General features: G+C 42.4%; 1 protein-coding gene across 1 annotated transcript in view; it reads left to right on the top strand.

Annotated features, from left to right (window-relative positions):
- Positions 1 to 19849, top strand: part of raver2 (ribonucleoprotein, PTB-binding 2) — a 287019-nt gene that overhangs the window by 31351 nt on the left and 235819 nt on the right. The window contains exon 2 of the mRNA XM_065009214.1: positions 4124 to 4190. Within this exon, the coding sequence (XP_064865286.1) occupies positions 4124 to 4190 (67 nt within the window). The remainder of the gene's footprint in view (positions 1 to 4123; positions 4191 to 19849) is intronic.

The raw sequence follows: 19849 nt of genomic DNA, 5'->3' as shown, positions 1-19849 counted from the left end.
AATAAATGATTAAGTATAACAATACTTTTGTGAGGATAGAAATGTGATTTTAGCCTTCTAAATGGGATAATGGCTTTTCATATAATCCTGGGCCCAGTCAGTAACCACGCCCACGTGAGCACAAACGTGTCAACAGGATGGAACGCCCCCCAAAGCCAGAGTGCTGAAAAGGACTCCCTGAGAATTCAAACACAGACCAGAGAACGTGAGGACGTTGAAATGGTTAAAACTACAAGATACGAAAATGGTAAGACCCTGTGAAACTCTCGACGAGTGAAGAAGGTGAAAACTAGACCAAAACATGCCATGTCTGCAGCTCTGCGTGTAAAGCAGTCTCGGACAATTGACCAAAGACAGGAGGGAAGAACAGATCCCTCTCACCAACAGGTGGTACACCTCTGATGTATCCATTCTAACGAGCACTCTAAGACAAAGAAGCATGCAACTAAGAAGGACATTGTAACTCCTGGTGGACAGCCAGAGACTTACATTGAACTACTCGCCATAGACGGATCGAGTGGTTTCAACAGAGAGACGACAGAGAAAGACATCTACGTGTAAATATATGTTGCATATCTAATCCGAATGAGAGGTTGTTAGGGTGTTTATGGTGAGCGTAGTTTCCAAATGTATGTAGGATAAGTCCACTCACTTTATCTTACCTGCTCTTTATCTTTCCCCATCCTTTTTCCATTGTGTAACAAGCCATCTGTTTTCATTGCGTTATGTCAGTAATCAACCTATACCGTGTGCGTGTGTTTATGTATTTCTGTGTGATTTATTTATTTTCTAACTAAACAATTAAACCAATTTGTGTATCGCTGACTCATCACTTAGTTTCGGGATCGTGCAGATTTACGAAGTAAACGACGTTCAGAATGAGACTGATGAGGTAATAATTAATAATTGACTGTTACTGATACAGTATTTATAATATCTTTAGAGTTTAAGTTGGGAGATAGTAACTCGTTCAATAACTATTCCCGTGGTGCCCCAAATTCCTAATGAGTTCATTTTTACATGATTAATTTAATCGAGTAATAGTTAAACGTGGTAGGTAATTATTTGATAAATAGCCGTCATCACATTAATGATAGTCACTTCACGACAGTTTATTTAGTATATTTTTTCTCAACTCTATTTCTTGAACTGCATTGTGGGTTAAGGGCTTGTCAGTAAGCATTTAATGGTAAGGTCTACAGCTGTTGTATTCAGCGCAAGTGACAAATAACATTTGATTTGGATCTGTGGCATTGTGTTGTGTGACAAAACTGCACATTTTAGTGTGGCCTTTTATTGTCCCCAGGACAAGGTTCACCTGTGTAATGGTCATGCTCTTTAATCAGCTTCTTGATATGCTACAACTGTCAGGTGGATAAATTATCTCGGCAAAGGAGAAATGCTCACTAAGAGGGATGTAAACAAATTTGTGCACACAATTTGAGAGAAATAAGCTTTTTGTTTGTGTGGGACATTTCTGGTATCTTTTATTTCAGCTCATGAAACATGGGACCAACACTTTACATGTTGCGTTTATATTTTTGTTTCGTATACAGTACCAGTCAAAAGTTTGGGTTGAGGTCAGGTGATTGTGGAGGCCAGGTCATCTGATGCAGCACGCCATAACTCTCCTTCTTGGTCAAATAGCCCTTACACAGCCTGGAGGTGTGTTGGGCCATTGTCCTGTTGAAAAACAGATGATAGTCCCACTAAGCGTGAAACAGATGGGATGGCGTATTGCTGCAGAATGCTGTGGTAGCCATGTAAGTAAGTGTGCCTTGAATTCTAAATAAATCACTGACAGTGTCACCAGCAAAGCACCATTTCACCTCCTCCTCTTGCTTCACTGTGGGAACCACAAATGCAGATATCATCCGTTCACCTACTCTGCGTCTCACAAAGACACAGCGGTTGGAACCAAAAATCTCCAATTTGAACTCATCAAGATTAAAGGACAGATTTCCACCGGTCTAATGTCCACTGCTTGTTTCTTGGCTCATGCAAGTCTCTTCTTATTATTGGTGTCCTTTAGTGGTTTCTTTGCAGCAATTCAACCACAAAGGCCTGATTCACACAGTCTCCTCTGAACAGTTGATGTTGAGATGTTTCTGTTCCGCGAACCCTGTGAAGCATTTATTTGGGCTGCAGTCTGAGGCTGGTAACTCTAATGAACTTATCCTCTGCAGCAGAGGTAACTCTGGGTCTTCCTTTCCTGTGGCAGTCCTCATGAGAGCCAGTTTTATCAAAGTTCTTGACATTTTCTGGATTGCCTGACCTTCTTATCTTAAAGTAATGATGGACTGTTGTTTCTCTTTGTTTATTTGATCTGTTTTTGCCATAATATGGACTTGGTCTTTTACCAAATAGAGCTGTCTTCTGTATACCAACCCAACCAGATTTAGGAAATCTGTTCACAAGTATTCCCACACATAATAGGGAGAGGTGATCATATACAAATGTAAGCAGGGTTTGAACAGATTATGTTTTGGCTTCTTGCAGTCTAAACATCGTTTAAAATTATTTTCCGGCCCCCCGACAACGCGCTGAAAAAAATAAATCGGCCCGCGGCTGAATCTAGCGGATTATCCATGTTGTATGGGCTGTTGGGTTGGTTGGTAGTATGCACTGTCTGTAAGTCACTTTGGATAAGAGCCTCTGCTAAATTACTAAATAGTCAAAATAAATGAAATGTGTGGATGAATCAGAGGGCCGGGTGACATTTGGCTGTAAAAAGAAAAAGTCTTTACTATCTTAATATTTTATTAATATGTTTTGGGGATGTATCTCCCCTGTGAGTGTTAACTACATGTGTCTGTTTTCTCAATAAAGAGCCCAAAAAGCTATTCAGCTCTTCTACAGGATATGCTTGATCTAATTTCCCAATCATTCAATAATTACAATAGGGAGACCTTCCATCAAAGACTTCTGAAAGTATATCCGGAGAAGGAAATAAATGTAAAAGAATGAAAGATTTAGCTCATTGGACAACAGTGACGTTAGTGTGTTCTGTGTTTCAAAGATTCCTGCTGTCTAAACACACACTCTCTCTCTCTCCCTCTCTCTCTCTCTCACTCTCTCACTCCCTCCCTTCCTTCTCCCTCTTTCCCCCTCCCTCTCTCTCTCACTCTCTCACTCCCTCCCTTCTCTCTCTCTTTCTCGCTCTCTCTTTCTCTCTCTCTCGCTCTCTCCCCCTTCACTCTCTCCATATCTCTCCCATCTCTCTCTCTCTCTCTCTCTCTCTCTCTCACTCTCTCTCTCACTCCCTCCCTTCCTTCTCACTCTTCCTCTCCCTCTATCTCTCTTTCTCTCTCTCTCTCTCTCTCTCTCTCTCTCTCTCTCTCTCTCTCTCTCTCACTCTCTCACTCCCTCCCTCCCTTCCTTCTCACTCTTCCCCCCTCTCTCTCTCACTCTCTCTCTCACTCCCTCCCTTCTCTCTCTCTCTCTCTCTCTCTCTCTCTCTCTCTCTCTCACTCTCTCACTCCCTCCCTTCCTTCTCCCTCTTTTCCTCTCTCTCTCTCTCTCTCTCTCTCTCTCTCTCTCTCTCTCTCACTCCCTCCCTCCCTTCCTTCTCACTCTTCCCCTCTCTCTCTCTCTCTCTCTCTCTCTCTCTCTCTCTCTCTCTCTCTCTCTCTCTCACTCTCTCACTCCCTCCCTTCCTTCTCCCTCTTTCCCTCTCTCTCTCTCTCTCTCTCTCTCTCTCTCTCTCTCTCACTCCCTCCCTTCCTTCTCCCTCTTTCCCCCTCTCTCTCTCTCTCTCTCTCTCTCTCTCTCTCACTCCCTCCCTCCCTTCCTTCTCACTCTTCCCCCCTCTCTCTCTCTCACTCTCTCTCTCACTCCCTCCCGTCTCTCTCTCTCTCTCTCTCTCTTTCTCTCTCTCTCTCTCTCTCTCACTCCCTCCCCCTTCCTTCTCCCTCTTTCCCCCCCTCTCTCTCTCTCTCTCTCTCTCTCTCTCTCTCTCTCACTCCCTCCCTTCCTTCTCACTCTTTCCCCCCTCTCTCTCTCTCTCTCTCTCTCACTCCCTCCCTTCCTTCTCACTCTTTCCCCCTCTCTCTCTCTCTCTCTCTCTCTCTCTCTCTCTCACTCCCTCCCTTCTCACTCTTTCCCCCTCCCTCTCTCTCTGCAGGAGGTCCATGAGATTCTGAGAGAATACGAGCTCAAGTACTGCTTTGTGGACCGCACCAAAGGGACAGGTAAACCAAACCACCTCCACTTCTCCAAACCATCACCATTCTCTTCAGTTCACAGAACAACCCCACCATGTCTGTCCAGTCCTTTTCTCTTTTCCTGGTTAGAGGGAATGGCTGTATTTAGAGTAGAGCGAGAGGGAGAGCCAAACTCGAAAACCTTTTGAAACACAGATCTGCAAACAGCTGAGATGTTGTGGCTGAGGCGGGGGGCACTAAAGGTTAATGCTGTTTAATTGCTGATGAGAGCTTAATGAGAAACGGCCTTATCCACGGTGTATGTGATGAGAAACAGCCTTATCCACAGCTCATGTCACACTGTTAATTAGTCCAACAGACCGTTGTGTCAAGGTAGGATGGGTTCTGACATACCAGTAGAAGTATATAAAGAATGTCGGAGACTCTATACATTTAAAAAAAAACTGTATTTAATTGTCTTAATACGGATCCCTTGGTGATAGTTTGAGAGCTCCGCTTCTCTCTCTCTCTCTCTCTCTCTCTCTCTCTCTGTCTCTCTCTCTCCTCTCATCAATAGAGGTACATGCTTTGAATAGCCTAGCTCTTTTAGAGAAGGTAGCTAGTTGCAGAACTTAATGCGTCAGTGGAATTGTTATGATCGCCGTTTTGAATTAAAAGACAGAGTAAGAACTATTTTGAATCAAATCTCATTTAAATTGGGGGAGCTTCAAAGAGATTGCCAGTGAGAGGAGGGAAGAGAGAGAGAGTGGGTTTTCTATCAAATACCATACCACAGCAGCACAGTAGCATATCTATTATCTGGTGTCGTCTCTGAGGCCAGGACCAGTATTGTCAAGATCAGTAATCTTTGACTTCAGACACAGCGAGTCGATCACAGAGAAGATCTGACAGCATTTGAACTCTGTTATTAATCTTTTCCATATTTTCCCCCCTCTTACACACATGCAGGCTGTCTAGCGCACACACATGCTCATGTTTGTACCACACACACTTTTGTCTATCACAGAAGTCAGGATGATTGTGTGTGTTCTAAGTATCCCAGGCTAGCTGACTGAGCAGTAGGCACACCACAGGGTATGTGAAAGGGAGGCATGTTACTCCACACCTGATTAGCAGGTGTTACACTGTAATCTTTCCCCTTGTCAATCACTGTCTCCCCAACCACCACCACACAGCAAACCTGCCACTGACTTCAGCTGCCACTATGCTCTGAATTACCGATAGTCAATGATTATTTTACGAGTGGTCCCAACGATTGTCTGTGACCTCAGATCATGGATGGAGAAATGAGAGCATCTTCAACGAGGAGCCAGCAAGGTATGTTAAGCTAGCTAGCTAGTTAAGTACACAATGCATTAGGTATGTTAAGATAGCTAGCTCTAATGAACTTATCCTCTGCAGCAGAGGTACCTCTGGGTCTTCTTTTCCTGTGGCGGTCCTCATGAGAGCCAGTTTGATCATAGCGCTTGATGGTTTTTGTGACTCCGCTTGAAGAAACTTTCAAAGTTCTTGACATTTTCCGTATTGACTGACCTTCTTATCTTAAAGCAATGATTAACTGTTGTTTCTCTTTGCTTATTTGATCTGTTCTTGCCATAATATGGACTTGGTATTTTACCAAATAGAGCTATCTTCTGTATACCACCCCTACCTCACAACACTTTTTTGGTTACCACGATTCCATATTTGTTATGTCATAGTCGTGATGTCTTCTCTATTATTCTACAATTTAGAAAATAGTAAAAATAAAGAAAAACCCTTGAATGAGTAGGTGTGTCCAAACTTTTGACTGGTACTGTATATTATTGTATAGTATAATAATTCATTTTAGTAATAATTATTTAATGCAAACAATCCCAGCAGTTGCTTTAACTTCTTGCGTCGAGCCATCCCGGATCCGGTATCGTGACTACAGCCTCAAGCTCATTACCATAACGCAACGTTAACTATTCATGAAAATCGCAAATGAAATGAAATTAATCTATTTGCTCTCAAGCTTAGCCTTTTGTTAACAACACTGTCATCTCAGATTTTCACAATATGCTTCTCAACCATTGCAAAACAAGCATTTGTGTAACAGTATTGATGGCTAACGTACCATTTAGCGTTAGCATTCAGCATGCAACATTTTCCACAAAAACCATAAAAGCATTCAAATAAAATCATTTACCTTTGAAGAACTTCAGATGTTTTCAATGAGGAGACTCTCAGATAGCAAATGTTCAGTTTTTCCTGAAAGATTATTTGTTTAGGACAAATCGCTCCGTTTTCTGCGTCACGTTTAGCTACGAAAAAAACCTGTATCCAGGATTGTGTAAATCTATCAGCAAGCTCATTAGCATAACACAACGTTAACTATTCATGAAAATCGCAAATGAAATGAAATGAATCTATTTGCTCTCAAGCTTAGCCTTTTGTTAACAACACTGTCATCTCAGATTTTCAAAATATGCTTCTCAACCATAGCAAAACAAGCATTTGTGTAACAGTATTGATGTCTAACGTACCATTTAGCGTTAAAAGCATTCAAATAAAATCATTTACCTTTGAAGAACTTCAGATGTTTTCAATGAGGAGACTCTGTTAGATAGCAAATGTTCTGTTTTTACAAACAATATTATTTGTGTCGACTAATCGCTCCGTTTTGTTCATCGCATTTGGGTAAGGAAAAAAAAAAAAAAAGTCATTAAAACGCGAACTTTTTTCCAAATTAACTCCATAATATCGACAGAAACATGGCAAACCGATGTTTAGAATCAATCCTCAAGGTGTTTTTCACATATCTATCGACGATAAAATCCATCGTGGCATTTTACTTTCTGTTCTGAAGAAATGGAACGCACATGGACCTACAGATTACGCACACAGGACACCGGGCGGGACACCAGGTAAATGTAGTCTCTTATGGTCAATCTTCCAATGATATGCCTACAAACACGGCGCAATGCTGCAGACACCTCGGGGAATAGACAGAAAGTGCGGGCTCATTCCTGGCGCATTCACAGCCATATAAGGAGACATTGGAACACAGCGCCTTCAGAATCTGGGGCATTTCCTGTATGAAACTTCATCTTGGTTTCGCCTGTTGCATTAGTTCTGGGGCACTCACAGATAATATCCTTGCAGTTTTGGAGACGTCAGAGTTGTGTCTTTCCAAGGCTGTCAATTCCATGCATAGTCGAGCATCTTTTCGTGACAAAATATTGCGCTTAAAACGGGCACGTCTTTTTATCCAATAATGACACAGCGCCCCCATAGGTTCAACAGGTTAAACATATATATAGTGACAAACTCTTCTGAAACATTGAAACTGAATGTTGGTCTTTTTCTCTCAATGGAATTAGAAAATGACAGAACAGAACAAAAAAAATCGAACAATATTCTCTCCCTACAAATTGACGTTTGTGCTGCACCCGATCTAAGCAAATCAGCAATCTGTCTGCTAGCTCAGTGGTTCTCAAATGACCCGGACCTGGTCCCCAAAAAGCAGTGGTTCAAAGCCCGTGACCCCACCTCCCCCTACCTATGCATGCATGCACAATCGCTGCGCAATGTAGCCTGTCATTACAACCTACAGGATCCAACCTTTTTTTTTATTTCAATTTTCACCTAAAATGACATACCCAAATCTAACTGCCTGTAGCTAAGCACCTGAGACAAGGATATGCATATTCCTGATACCATTTGAAATGAAACACTTTGAAGTTTGTGGAAATGTGAAATTAATGCAGTAGAATATAACACATTAGAACTGGTAAATATATATTTTTTAATTAAAAAACATATTTGAAATGCAAGAGAAAGGTCATAATGTATTATTCTAGCCCAGGCGCAATTTAGATTTTGGCCACTAGATGGTAGCAGTGTACACTACCTTTCAAAAGTTTGGGGTCACTGAGAAATCAACTTTTTTCCCATGGAAACATACATGAAATGAGTTTCAAAATGAATAGGAAATATAGTCAAAACGTTGAGAAGGTTAGAAATAATTATTTTTAATTGAATAAATACAGTTGAAGTCGGAAGTTTACATACACTTAGGTTGGAGTCATTAAAACTGGTTTTTCAACCACTCTACAAATTTCTTGTTAACCAACTATAGTTTTGGCAAGTCGGTTAGGACGTCTACTTTGTGGATGACACACGTCATTTTTCCAACAATTGTTTACAGACAGATTATTTTAATTATAATTCACTGTATCACAATTCCAGTGGGTCTACTAATTGTAGACCTCCACAAGTCTGGTTCATCCTTGGGAGCAATTTCCAAACACCTGAAGGTACCACGTTCATCTGTACAAGCAATAGTACGCAAGTATAAACACCATGGGACCACGCAGCCGCCATACAAAAGTATCTATATCCATAGTCAAATGAGTCCTATATCGACATAACCTGAAAGTCCACTCAGCAAGGAAGAAGCCACTGCTCAAAAATTTGGTTCCTCGGCGTACACATCAAGGACAAACTGAAATGGTCCACCCACACAGACAGTGTGGTGAAGAAGGTACAACAGCGCCTCTTCAACCTCAGGAGCCTGAAGAAATTTGGCTTGTCATATAAAACTCTCACAAACCTGTACAGAACAAGCTTGTACGGATGCACAATTGAGAGCATCCTGTCGGGCTGCATCACCGCCTGGTACGGGAACTGGACCGCCCACAACCAGAGGGTGGTGCGGTCTGCACAACACATCACTGGGGGAAAAACTACCTGCCCTCCAGGACACCTACAGCACCCAATGCCACAGGAAGGCCAAAAAGATCATCAAGGACAACAACCACCTGAGCCACTACCTGTTCACCCCGCTATCATCCAGAAGGCGATGTCAGTACAGGTGCATCAAAGCTGGGACCGAGAGACTGAAAAACAGCTTATATAAGTTTACATACACTAAGTTGACTGTGCCTTTAAACAGCTTAGACAATTCCAGAAAATGATGCCATGACTTTAGAAGCTTCTAATAGGCTAATTGACATGATTTGAGTCAATTGGAGGTGTACCTGTGGATGTATTTCAAGGCCTACCTTCAAACTCAGTGCCTCTTTGCTTGACATCATGGGAAAGTCAAAAGAAATCAGCCATTGTAGACCTCCACAATTCTGGGTCATACTTGGGAGCAATTTCCAAATGCCTGAAGGTACCACGTTCATCTATACAAACAATAGTACGCAAGTATAAACACCATGGGACCACGCAGCCGTCATACCGCTCAGGAAGGAGACGCATTCTGTCTCCTAGAGATGAATGTACTTTGGTGCGAAAAGTGCAAATCAATCCCAGAACAACAGCAAAGGACCTTGTGAAGATGCTGGATGAAACAGGTACAAAAGTATCTATATCCACAGTAAAACGAGTCCTTTATCGACATAACCTGAAAGGCTGCTCAGCAAGGAAGAAGCCACTGCTCCAAAACCGTCATAAAAAAGCCAGACTACGGTTTGCAACTGCACATGGGGACAAAGATCATACTTTTTGGAGAAATGTCCTCTGGTCTGATGAAACAAAAATTGAACTGTTTGGCCATAATGACCATTGTTATGTTTTGATTAAAAAGGTGGAGGCAAGCCGAAGAACACCATCCCAACCGTGAAGCACGGGAGTGGCAGCATCATGTTGTGGGGGTGCTTTGCTGCAGGAGGGACTGGTCCACTTCACAAAATAGATGGCATCATTAGGAGGGATATTATGTGTATATATTGAAGCAACATCTCAAGACATCAGTCAGGAAGTTAAAGCTTGGTCGCAAATGGGTCTTCCAAATGGACAATGACCCCAAGCATACTTCCAAAGTTGTGGCAAAATGGCATAAGGTCAACAAAGTCAAGGTATTGAACTGGCCTTCACAAAGCCCTGACCTCAATCCCATAGAAAATTTGTGGGCAGAACTGAAAAAGTATGTGCGAGCAAGGAGGCCTACCAATCTGACTCAGTTACACCAGCTCTGGCAGGAGGAATGGGCCAAACTTCACCCAACTTGTTGTGGGAAGCTTGTGGAAGGCTACCCAAAACGTTTGACCCAAGTTAAACAATTTAAAGGCAATACTACCAAATACTAATTGAGTGTATGTAAACTTCTGACCCACTGGGAATGTGATGAAAGAAATAAAAGCTGCAATAAATTATTCTCTCTGCTATTATTCTGACATTTCACATTCTTAAAATAAAGTGGTGATCCAAATTGACCGGGAATTTTTACAGGGAATTTTTACTAGGATTAAATGTCAAGGTAGTTGCTGTGAAATTGTTAGATTACATGTTAGATATTAATGCACTGTCAGAACTAGAAGCACAAGCATTTCGCTACACTAGTAATAACATCTGCTAACCATGTGTTTGTGACCAATACTTTTTGATTTGATGTTTTGCACATTTGTTACAAAACATAGGCAGATAATTTCGAGTCCAAGTCAAGTCTCAAGTTATTTGATTTTCTATCAAGTCGAGTCTCTGGTCATCAAATTCGTTACTTGAGTCAGACTCGAGTCCAAGTCATGTGACTCAAGTCCACACCTTTGCATGTATATACAGTATGTGTACAGTCTGCCCGCTTAATGCTGAATTAGCTAAACACCATGTTTCATTTGGATGTAGTATCTATTGTATGGGATGTACATTTCATCACCCTCTTGGGGGAATTTAGATACAGATTTTTAAGGTGATTTTATTGGGCCGTGTTTTTATTCATGGGAAAGAAACCCTGTCATATAATATATTGTGTGCTGACTGTATCTCACAGACGGCTTGGTTTGCCCTACGTGTCAAATAAGTGGGGCGTTTCTGAGAATTCCTGGGAATGAGAATTGGCTGGCAACACGTGTCGTGTGATGATTCCTTTGAACAAAACAACAGAGAGTAATTCCAAAGGAAACTCCAGCTTTTCAACCTGTCTCTTGCCTGGAGGAGGCTAGCTACAGTAGAGAGAGAGAGGACTGCTGGTGTGTTTTATCAGACATCAATGTAAGCATGTGTATGTCGGTTATTAGGTTCATAATAACACTAATTGACATGTATGGCTGCTCCATCTCTGACATCAGATCTGCAACCATATAGAAACTTGAAGTAATTTAGGGCATATTAGTGTGTGCTTGCGTGCCTGCATTCATGCGTGTGTGTGGGTGTAGCTCTTTGTAAGAGTGTTTGACTGTCTGCCCGGACTGTGTCTCTGAAAATGTGTTTGGCAATGACTCTCTGCGTGCGTGCGTGCGTGCGTGCGTGTGTGTGTGTGTGTGTGTGTGTGTCACTCTCTCGCTCTCTCTGTAAGGATTTCCGTTTCTCAGTAGTTTCTTTAGGGAATGAGAGTATTTCTCCCTCTTTATCCCCTATGTTAACTTTACTCTGCTCTCGCTTCAGTGCAAATTAGAGCCAGGCATCTGTTGCAGCTCAAGTGGACTACAAAACCTACAATGCAATGCTCTCTCTCTGGCTACATACATGACCAAAAGTACGTGTACACCTGCTCGTGGAACATCTCATTCCAAAATGATGGGCATGAATATGGAGTTGGTGATAGTGTGTTGTCCTCTAGCTCCAGTGATGAGAACTATGTAGCTATGAAGCATTACTACACGATTTCCTGATTTCAAAGATGAACCACTTAGAAGTTAAATCATGGGGATCATTTTAATTTTACCCACTGATAGAACATAGACTTTCATCAAATTGCTAGGAGTTTCATGATTTTTATTTCTGGGGGTGGATTATCCCTATAAGACCACCTCGTTACGGAGTGTTTCGGTGTTCATTTAACAGTTACCATCTATCATTACCAATATATTATATATGCACTAGACGACTGACAGGGGGCGCGGTTTGAAGCCACCGTACCTCCATCTTTGAACTCCTCCACCGTTGTAAAATATATTTTGGAAGCTATAGAAATGTATTTTATTACAGAAGCCTCAATGCATACTTTTACATTTTAATATGTGAGCTAAACATATATTTTTAGAACGTACTAATGTTACTGCCTCCACAACAATAAAAATACTTAAAATACATGTCATTTTGTCCTTAAAACAGCAACCCAGGGTTTATATACATCATTGGTCATTACCTGGCCTCCCATCCCACTGGCATTGGATAAAACCTCAGCCAGTCCAGCCATAGAGCTTCTACAGAGTGATCCGGAGTGGAATTCGGAATTCCGAAGGTATGTGAGGCGTTCCGGAACTGTCCGCTGAGATGACAATGGAAGAGGTCAGCAGGGGAATCCTGGCCACACAATGGGCCTTTTGTGTGAGCCGTACTGTCCATATAATGAAGACACTGAGTAATAGAGGAGCCCTGCACGGTTCAAAGCAAACTGGCCCAGAGCTTTGTACTTGACACAAAATGGACTTCAGCCCACACAGTCCCATCAGCGACTTCATGAATGTTTGTCTCTGATGTACACTAAGCCTCTGTGGTGCATATGACATATGTGCTGTGCAGTCATTTTCTTTTGAAATCTGGGGTTGAACCATCATTATACCTTAGCTACACTGGCCTTCCATCCACGTGCGCCATCGCGCACATGTTGATTTTGTCTATCCCCACCAGATGTGGTCTTGAAATGCAAGTTAAAACACCAAAACCAACTGTGAACCAACTTCATTCATTTGGGGACAGGTGGAAACACACAAACATTCATGGTCATTTAGCTAGATTGCTGTTGCTAACTAGTTCGTCCTGGGAGATAAACATTGGGTTGTTATTTTACCTGAAATGCATACCGTGCTTTTTTAAAAATAGATATTTGTAGAATTTTGACCTGGAGTCGTACAAAATGTAGTGTTTCTCTACTCTGACGATTAACCCACAGATGAAAAGGGAGTTAGTTTGTAGTTGGTTATCTTTGATTAGTCTCTCCTTGTTCGTCTTTCAAACATCTACGTGGGTTTGTATGTTCGTGAAAACCAATGAGTATATGGGAGAGGCAGAAATTTAAGCAAGTCAAGCTTCTTGAATTGAACCAAGTTTTATTTGAGCCTTCGGGCAAAGCACACACCCGTTGACGCACGCGAGCGGTGTGGAAGAAATGATTGAATAACATGTACGTGTACATTTATTTTGCAACGCTCACACATACAACATGGCCGGTCTGCTTTCCCTGTTAGGATGCTCTTTATGTTTTGTTATGGTGAGTTGTTGTCTAAGGATTCCCTAGGGACTTTCTACCTTCATCCTGTGTTTTCAAAGATTCACAGATTTCATTATTTGACCATTTCAGTATTTCTCTACTGTTCAATAGGTTCCTTTAAATTGCAAGCTGATTATGATCACTCTATTCGTACAGGATGTTTAGGAGTCATGTTCAGCTGTAAAGAGACAGGAAGAGGAACTGTAAAGAGACAGGAAGAGGAACTGTAAAGAGACAGGAAGAGGAACTGTAAAGAGACAGAAAGAGGACCTGTAAAGAGACAGGAAGAGGAACTGTAAAGAGACAGGAAGAGGAACTGTAAAGAGACAGGAAGAGGCACTGTAAAGAGACAGGAAGAGGCACTGTGAAGAGACAGGAAGAGGCACTGTAAAGAGACAGGAAGAGGCACTGTAAAGAGACAGGAAGAGGCACTGTAAAGAGACAGGAAGAGGAACTGTAAAGAGACAGGAAGAGGCACTGTAAAGAGACAGGAAGAGGCACTGTAAAGAGACAGGAAGAGGCACTGTAAAGAGACAGGAAGAGGCACTGTAAAGAGACAGGAAGAGGAACTGTAAAAGAGACAGGAAGAGCCACTGTGAAGAGACAGGAAGAGGCACTATAAAGAGACAGGAAGAGGCACTGTAAAGAGACAGGAAGAGGCACTGTAAACAGACAGGAAGAGGCACTGTAAAGAGACAGGAAGAGGAACTGTAAAGAAACAGGAAGAGGCACTTTAAAGAGACAGGAAGAGGACTGTAAAGAAACAGGAAGAGGAACTGTAAAGAAACAGGAAGAGGCACTGTCAAGAGACAGGAAGAGGAACTGTAAAGAAACAGGAAGAGGCACTGTCAAGAGACAGGAAGAGGCACTGTAAAGAGACAGGAAGAGGAACTGTAAAGAGACAGGAAGAGGCACTGTAAAGAGACAGGAAGAGGCACTGTAAAGAGACAGGAAGAGGCACTGTAAAGAGACAGGAAGAGGAACTGTAAAGAGACAGGAAGAGGAACTGTAAAGAGACAGGAAGAGGAACTGTAAAGAGACAGGAAGAGGAACTGTAAAGAGACAGGAAGAGGCACTGTAAAGAGACAGGAAGAGGCACTGTAAAGAGACAGGAAGAGGCACTGTAAAGAGACAGGAAGAGGCACTGTAAAGAGACAGGAAGAGCCACTGTGAAGAGACAGGAAGAGGAACTGTAAAGAGACAGGAAGAGGCACTGTAAAGAGACAGGAAGAGGAACTGTAAAGAGACAGGAAGAGGCACTGTAAAGAGACAGGAAGAGGCACTGTAAAGAGACAGGAAGAGCCACTGTGAAGAGACAGGAAGAGGAACTGTAAAGAGACAGGAAGAGGCACTGTAAAGAGACAGGAAGAGGAACTGTAAAGAGACAGGAAGAGGCACTGTAAAGAGACAGGAAGAGGCACTGTAAAGAGACAGGAAGAGGCACTGTAAAGAGACAGGAAGATGAACAGTGTACTATGAAAGTCAAGTGCATTGCTTGAAGAAGGAGAGCTTGTATCCTATCTGACCAGGGCCGGTCTTTGCCATTCAAGCAAAATATTTTGCGGCCCTGCTTTTGACAAAGTGGGCACTGCTTATCGAAGGACGGCATCAGCGCTCACCTAAAAAGCCCCTATGCCACTGGTTAAGAGAAATTGTTTTTGTTTTAGGGCAGAACAATGTGAGTTTTGCTCAGAAATTGCCACCCTCGACAATCTACCACCTTAAGCGGCTGCATAATGAGCGGGCCGGCCATGTATCTGACAGCCTGCAACATCCCATTATATAACCCACTGTACTGAAGCTCCACATCCATGCGGTTTCTACTAGCCAATGACCTAAAGATGCTACATGTTTATAGAACCACATCTGTTTCTGAGAGGGCAATGTTCTGACTAGCCCTTTCCCCTGTTATTGTATAATATCAACAAAGACACTTTATCTAAATGTGTTAAAGCCTTTAGATGTAAATTGTCGTCTCTTTTGACTCCTGGAAATTTGCCACAAAGTAAAGGCACAGACAAACCGGTAGGATTGTCAAGCGTCTGCCGGCCTCGAGTACTTAGCAAACTGATTCGACATGTATCAAATCAAGTTGTATTAGTCGCATAAACATATTTAGCAGATGTTATTGCGGGTGTAGTGAAATGTTTGTGTTTCTAGCTCCAACAGTGCAGTAATATCTAACAATTCACAACACAAATCTAAAAGTATGTAATGTAGAAATAGAAGAAACGGGTGGGTGGTCCCGCTAGCACACAGCACCGAAAGCAAGTCAACGAACAGCCAACGAATGGCCCGTAATGTGCACACTGACAATCGGTCTGGTGAGTTTTCTCCTTAACAGATAGAGCCATTATGGGTCTACTTGTCTATAACTCAGCTCTTAGTGACAATACCACTTGAGACCTCTCAGCCCTGTAATGCCCTGGAGGACAACTGCAGGCAGATCTATCCCTCTTTCTCTTGCTTTCTCCCCATCTCTCCCTCTTGTTATTTCTGTCTCTCTTTCCCTCTCTCTCTGTCTCCATCGTCATCTGTCCATCTGTTCTGTGTGAGTCAGTAGCTGTAATTGAGGGCAGCAGTGCCCATGCCAGGCCGTGCCCATGCCAGGCCGTGTGTGCTATGTGATAGATATGTTTTGTTTGGATTGATCCCATTCAGTAGCCAACTCATAGTTTGCCAGGTGTTCCCTGTTAAGTCCCTATTATCTCAACCTGGACAAAACAATTGGATTTGTGTTTTACTGCGTGTGTCACACTCCGCTGTCTAATTGATTTGCTTCTCCATGGCACTGCTCCTAGTTTCATAGTATTTGATGGAGCTCTGTTTGGATCCAGGAAATCAAACCTGAGAGTTCTCCTATAGGGCTCTGTCTTCTTCTATTGTTTCATCTTCCTGAGACAGTCCCATTTAAATAGGTAACAATAGCCTCAGTGCTGTGCAGGTCGTTAATTAAGCTATTCGACCTCTTCACAACACCTCTCCTTGATAAACTAAAGAGCCTGTCTGTGTTTTAACTGAAAGTTTAGAAGGTCATGATGATGATGATGAAGGCAGTATTGGTAATGATGATGATGAAGGCAGTATTGGTAATGATGATGATGAAGAGGAAGGCTGTATTGGTAATGATGATGATGAAGAAGGCAGTATTGATAATTACAATGATGATTATGAAGACAGTATCGATGATGATGATGAAGACAGTAATGGTAATGATGATGATTAGAATGAAGGTAGTATTGATAATGATGATGAAGATGAAGGCAGTATTGGTAATGCTGATGCTGAAAATCAAGGCAGTATTGGTAATGATGAAGATGAAGACAGTATTAGTAATAATGATGATGAGAATGAAAGTAGTATTGATAATGATGATGATGATGATGATGATGAAGGCAGTATTGATGATGATGATGAATATGAATATGGAGGCAGTATTGATGATGATGATTATGAAGGCAGTATCAATGATGATGATGATAATGATGAGGAGGGTGATGAAGACAGTACAGGTAATTATGATGATGATGATGATGAAGGCAGTATTGGTAATGATGATGAGGATGCTGATGATGATGAGGATGATGTAGACAGTATCTGTAATGATGATGAAGATGATGATGATGAAGCCAGTATCGGTAATGATGATGACGATGAAGCCAGTATTGGTAATGATGATGATGATGAAGGCAGTATTAGTAATGATGATGAGGATGCTGATGATGATGAGGATGATGAAGAGAGAATCGGTAATGATGATGATGATGACGATGGAGCCAGTATTGGTAATGATGAGGATGATGGTGATGAAGCCAGTTTTGGTAATGATAGTGACAAAACAACAGTTGTCACAGGAACACTTGGCAGTCTCACACCCAGCCCTATCATCCTCTCTGGTGTTATCTCTACAAACAGCAGGTGTGTGTGTGTTGAGTCTGACTTGCACCACTGAGTCACACACAACATCCCCATCTATCCAGCCACACACTGTGCTGACCGTTTGCAATGGGTTATCAGAGTCAACAGGTCTGAAGCGCACAAAGACCCCTGAGACCAAATTATTATGTTGCTAACCTGCCATACAGGCAATATCTGATCCTTGAGGGCAGCTGTACTGTGTGTGGGATCTCTTTAGTTCATATGACCCATCATTATATCAGACCCACTTGTGAATCCTGGTGCTTACATTACTAGCAGAGGGAATACTTAAGTTTCACTTCATAAATAACACTTCCAGAGAGATTCTCCCTTCAGGACTCTGCCCGTACACTACCAAGTTTATCATAGCCCAGGGGTCCTGAACAGACTACATTTTCACTCAGTCTCTTACCATGTCTCTGCTGTAGCATCAACAGTTTACTGTCCCCCTGACCTGAGCTATGGGTTTCCCATCAATGGCCTTAACACTGTTGACAGTCTAAATTAGAGAGCAGATGGCATATGTGTCCTCTCTACTTATCTAGAGTGTTATTGTGGTTCACAGATCATATAGACAGGCTAGTTTCAGTCTCTACACGAAGGGGAAGGAAGCCGTCTCTGGTGTGATGGGGGAGTGATATTTTCAGGTTGTGGTGGCATGGGCGTTAGATTCTATGATATGGTTCAGAGGGCTATTCAGGGACTTTTTCAACTCTAATGACATCAGACTAGCATAGACGAGGAGCGAAGAGGAGAAGGCTTGAGTTAGTGTTACATGCAGGGAGAGAAAGTGAGTGATGGAAATTATGTGGCAGGGAGGTAGGGAAGCTGTGGAACGAGCTGTGGAATGAGTATGCCACTTTCTGGCCATTCATGAATGGGGGCTGAAGGAGCTGAGAGAGACTGAGGGCTAGAAGGCCTGGAGCTGGGGGGATGAAAGGCTGAGAGAGGCTGAGGGCTAGAAGGCCTGGAACTGGGGGATGAAAGGCTGAGAGAGGCTGAGAGCTAGAGGGCCTGGAGCTGGGGGAGGAAAGGCTGAGAGAGGATGGGGGCTAGAGGGGCTGGAGCTGGGGGAAGAGAGGCTGAGAGAGGCTGAGGGCTAGAGGGCCTGGAGCTGGGGGAGGAAAGGCTGAGAGAGGATTGGGGCTAGAGGGGCTGGAGCTGGGGGAAGGAGAGGCTGAGAGAGGCTGAGGGGCTAGAGGGGCTGGAGATGGGGGGGAGGAGAGGATGGGGGCTAGAGGGGCTGGAGCTGTGGAGGGGGGGCTGAGAGAGGCTGAGGGCTAGAGGGCCTGGAACTGGGGGTCACCAGTAAGTGATGGTGCTGAGTGAAGAGTGTGAGTGTGAGTGGCTGGTTCCTATGCAGAACACATTACTTTAGACCAGGGTCGCTGAGGAGAGATGCAAATTAAAGTGCTGCTCTGATGAACAGTTTGTGATAACAGTGAAACGTGTTCACTCGCTCTCTCAATTCAATTACATTTCTCTCTCTCAATTCAATTACATTTCTCTCTCTCTCAATTAATTACATTTCTCTCTCCCAATTCAATTACATTTCTCTCTCTCAATTAAATTACATTTCTCTCTCTCAATTCAATTACATTTCTCTTTCTCAATTCAATTACATTTCTCTCTCTCTCTGAGCTTTATGTTAGCTGTCAGGGAGGGAGAGAAAGAGACGCCAGGTCTACGTTTGTGGAGAGAAAACATTCATTCTTGCTGTGAAAGAGTTGGACTCGAGTTGACCTTGTTCTGTTGACACGTGTCTGTTGCGTCTCTGTGTGTTTATATCCAGATTGTGTGTGTTTGCAGAGAGAGACAAGAACCATGGCTTTGCCTATAGTGGATGCTCCTTTAACTGACGTGCTGTAAATCAGCAGGCGGGGCCTAGTTTCAGCTTCCAACGGCAACAAAAGGGATGAGGAAAAACAAATCATCTGTGTGTGTTACAGCCATGAACTCTGGGACTGTCCTTCTAGCTGGGCCTTGCCTGTTTGTTAGTCATATGTACAGGATACACAGGGTATACACTGGCCAACAAAATGCTTACTTACAGGTTCCTTCTCCACAATGCAACAACAATAAGAAATAACACAAGATAAGAATACCAACATAAAGTAAATGCCTCAATAGAATATAATAAACATTGTATTATGTATTATATATAATAAACACTGTATTATACATAAGTATAATACAGGAAGGCACAGGAAGGCACAATACAGGAAGGCACAATACAGGAAGGCACAATTTATAGTCAAAATCAAACCAAATGTTTATTGGTCACATACACATGGTTAGTGTTAATGCGAGTGTAGCGAAGTGCTTGTGCTTCTAGTTCGGGCCGTGCAGTAATATCTAACATGTAATCTAACTATTTCACAACAACTACCTTATACACACAAGTGTAAAGGAATGAATTAGAATATGTACATAAAAATATATGGATGAGCAATGACCAAATGGCAAGATGCAGTAGATGGTATAGAGTACAGTATATACATATGAGATGAGTAATGTAGGGTATGTAACATTATATAAAGTGGCATTGTTTAAAGTGACTAGTGATACATTTATTACATCCAATTTTTAATTATTAAAGTAGCTAGAGATTTGAGTCAGTATGTTGGCAGCAGTCACTCAATGTTAG

Source organism: Oncorhynchus nerka, linkage group LG24, assembly GCF_034236695.1.
Source record: "Oncorhynchus nerka isolate Pitt River linkage group LG24, Oner_Uvic_2.0, whole genome shotgun sequence".
Classification (NCBI taxonomy): domain Eukaryota; kingdom Metazoa; phylum Chordata; class Actinopteri; order Salmoniformes; family Salmonidae; genus Oncorhynchus; species Oncorhynchus nerka.
This window is presented reverse-complemented; position numbering and strand designations above follow the sequence as displayed.